General features: G+C 37.7%; 1 protein-coding gene across 1 annotated transcript; it reads left to right on the forward strand.

The window, feature by feature from the left end:
* The first annotated feature begins 1,011 nt into the window (after window positions 1-1,011).
* Window positions 1,012-2,785, forward strand: LOC116194562 (MLP-like protein 34). The gene is made up of 2 exons (XM_031523412.1): window positions 1,012-1,278; window positions 2,303-2,785. Exons 1-2 carry the CDS (start codon window positions 1,092-1,094, stop codon window positions 2,572-2,574), a joined length of 459 nt encoding a protein of 152 aa, XP_031379272.1. The 5' UTR covers window positions 1,012-1,091; the 3' UTR covers window positions 2,575-2,785.
* Window positions 2,786-3,182: the final 397 nt, after the last annotated feature.

Raw genomic sequence — 3,182 nt, forward strand, 5'->3', positions numbered from 1 at the left:
AAAAAATATTTGTATTATATAATACATAATTATTCATATATATAATTTAAATAGTGGGTGGGCCTCATGGATACCCAAAGTTGGTGCCAACTATTGAAATAGTTTTTCAAGTGAGTGCCTTCGTGGCATGTGGGTTTTACCTTTTACGTGGCGTCGATGTGACACCACGTGGGGCTAAAGTGGCACCCAACAAAGACACTCTCATTTGACTTGCCCTTTCCAGGACCTTTGCTCCTTTAGTAATCTCAATGTGAGACGCTACAGGTGCCCATTAGAACTTGGAAAATTACCGAAAATATTCCAGATTTGTGCACCATAGCTTTTCTTTTGTTTTTTTCCCCTGAAATTTCTGTCACTGTCGTACCCGGTAAAACTTTGGATCCACATCATCATCGGGCACCTTTGCTCGTACTTATTGGCAGTTGGAGAAATTAACAACCACGTGAATTATGTCATTTGCTAGCTGCCAAAGAAAATCACCATCTATGTGACATCTGAATAATATATGTACCATCAATTCATCATATATCTTTTTCAGTGACAATTGCTTACATTTTAATTCTTCTATAAAGAAGGGCAAATAATGGAGCATTTTCTCCATATAAATATTCTCCCTCGTCGGTCTGAAATTAGTCAACCAATTAGCCACAATTGATCAGATAAGTTTATTTTTCGAGCATAGCAATAAGATGGCTTTAACTGGCAAATTGGAGGAAGAAGTGGAGATAGTAGCAACTGCTGATGTCTTCTACAACCTCTTCAAGACACAAATTTACCAATTCTTGAACATATGCTCCGATGTTGTCCAAAAGGTTGGGCACCTTTCCTCGTACTTATTGGCAATTGGAGAAGTTAACAAGCACGTGAATCATGTCATTTGCTAGCTGCCAAAGGAATATCACCATCTATATGATGTACCTGAATAATTTATGCATTATCTTATATCCTTTTCAGTGGAAATTGCTTATATTTTAATTCTTCTATAAAGAAGGGCAAATAGTGGAGCATTTTCTCCCTATAAATATTCTCCCTCGTCGGTCTGAAATTAGTCAACTAATTAGCCACAATTGATAATCGAGCATAGCAATAAGATGGCTTTAACTGGCAAGTTGGAGGAAGAAGTGGAGATAGTAGCAACTGCTGATGTCTTCTACAACCTCTTCAAGACACAAATTCACCAACTCCCGAACATATGCTCAGATGTTGTTCAAAAGGTCGAGCTCCACGAAGGTGACTGGACCTCCTCCGGTGCTGTCAGGCAGTGGAACTACACCCTAGGTATGTATACACATCCATATGATCAACTTCGATTCTATTGTGTTCCTAATGGTCATCATGATATAATTAATAACCATACCAGTCAAGATATACCCACCCGAAGTTTGATTGTTCTCCCAATACCGATATGCAGACCCCTTCGAGAAAAGAAATACGTTACCTACCAAAAAAACAGAGCAGAAGATTAGGGATCATCTATACTTCTACTACACAAAACAACAACTTGGTGTCCCCAAGCAACTTTGCATAATTTTACCATATTCTCCTCAATATATTTTATTATATTGGCTAGAAAAAATAAAGTACAATAAATACATAGATAAAATGGTAAAATCATTCAAATTTTAAGTAAACGTTTTTTTCTCTCTCTCATATTCCTTGATTGACACGTGTTCCACATTTCCCTTCAACCTCCCATCTATTTCTCTCTCCGCTGCTACTTTCTCTCCCTCAAGTCATAACTTTTTCTTTTTCTTTATTTTTTTTTAATTTTACCCACATTTTTTTAAAATTTTATAAATTTACTAATGCAATATCTATTTACAAATTTTATTTAATAGCAATGCAAACTTAGTATTCAGAGACATGTAGTTGGGATGCAGGCTGATCATGTCATGAGGCGCGATGAAAATTTTGTAAAATTCACTGCTCGGGTAAAACTCTAAGTATGTATCTTATGTTAATGGCAGAATAATTTCAGGCTACAATAAGAAGGCAGTAGTTATCATACTTTTGAAATAAATAGTATAGAAATAATTATTTAAGGTCATAATGCATAAGAGATAGTTATCATATTTTTTTAAATAATTATTATCATAGAAAACGACTGCCATGGCTATTGATGATTAATTATTCCTAGGACGAGAAAAAAGCATATATTGTTGTTAAATCTCACTATTTGCCTTTTCAATAATCACAACATGCTCATAAGATGTATAATTCTTTGTATGTTCTTATAAGTCTTCGCATAAGGTGCTATGCGCTTACTATTTCTTTTTGCGATTAATGGGATGGGGGAGAAAAGATGGGAAAGCTCTGACAACCAAGGAGAAGGTAGAATTAGACGACGCGAGTAGGGCGGTCACCTTCAACTTGCTCGAGGGAGATGTCTTCACAGAGTTCAAGAGCATAAAGGCCAATGTTCAGGCAACCCCAAAGGCTCTTGGGATCGGTAGCGTGGTGAAATGGACAATCGAATATGAAAAGCTGAGCGAGGACATTGCAGAGCCGAGCAACTATCTCACTGCGGCGGTTAAGATGACTCAAGATATCGGTGCTCATCTCGTCTCAGCCTGAACACGCCGATCGATAATATGTTTATGTATACATAACTTGAAGCTCGAGATCACCTTGCTTCATATTTATGTACTTCTGCGTTTGCCCTTGTAAGTCGTGAAAACTAGTTGTCATATTGATGCATAAGATATTAAAATGTACTGTTGTCCTTGAAAACCAGCTATGTACGGACTGATACATGCATTTTAAGATATCTTTGTGTTTTTATTCTCATTGTTGCTCGAGGGATGCAGGCTGATCTTGAGCCGGGTGAGCCGAATATAGCGAGCTTGATCTCGGCTTGGTGGTAAATATCTGAGCTTGAGCTAATGATCGAACTGAAAGCGCAGTTGTGCCAATACATTTATATGGAAGCTTGAGCTGTAGTTAGCTTGCTCTCGATCACGACGTACTTAGAGCCATGTAAGATTGGGTTCCAGCTCAGCCCAAAGTACAAGCCCAAACAAACCCACCACATTGTTCTTAATCTCGACAAGGCTCAGCCTCCAACCATCCCCAGTAATGCTCATATCGAACAAGAACTTGGATGTGTTCTGTGCGATTTACATTTGCTATGAGACTTCTTAATCGAAATGCGAATTTCACGGGCCTATATATTATGCTTCAAC

Source organism: Punica granatum, chromosome 2, assembly GCF_007655135.1.
Source record: "Punica granatum isolate Tunisia-2019 chromosome 2, ASM765513v2, whole genome shotgun sequence".
Taxonomy (NCBI): domain Eukaryota; kingdom Viridiplantae; phylum Streptophyta; class Magnoliopsida; order Myrtales; family Lythraceae; genus Punica; species Punica granatum.

What these genes read in the sequence shown, in the direction of transcription:
- LOC116194562 (XM_031523412.1), top strand. Translation starts at nt 1,092, where the DNA reads ATGGCTTTAACTGGCAAGTTGGAGGAAGAAGTGGAGATAGTAGCAACT. An exon ending in GCAGTGGAACTACACCCTAG is followed by an intron (nt 1,279 to 2,302) that starts GTATGTATACAC and finishes GGGGGAGAAAAG; the next exon opens with ATGGGAAAGCTCTGACAACC.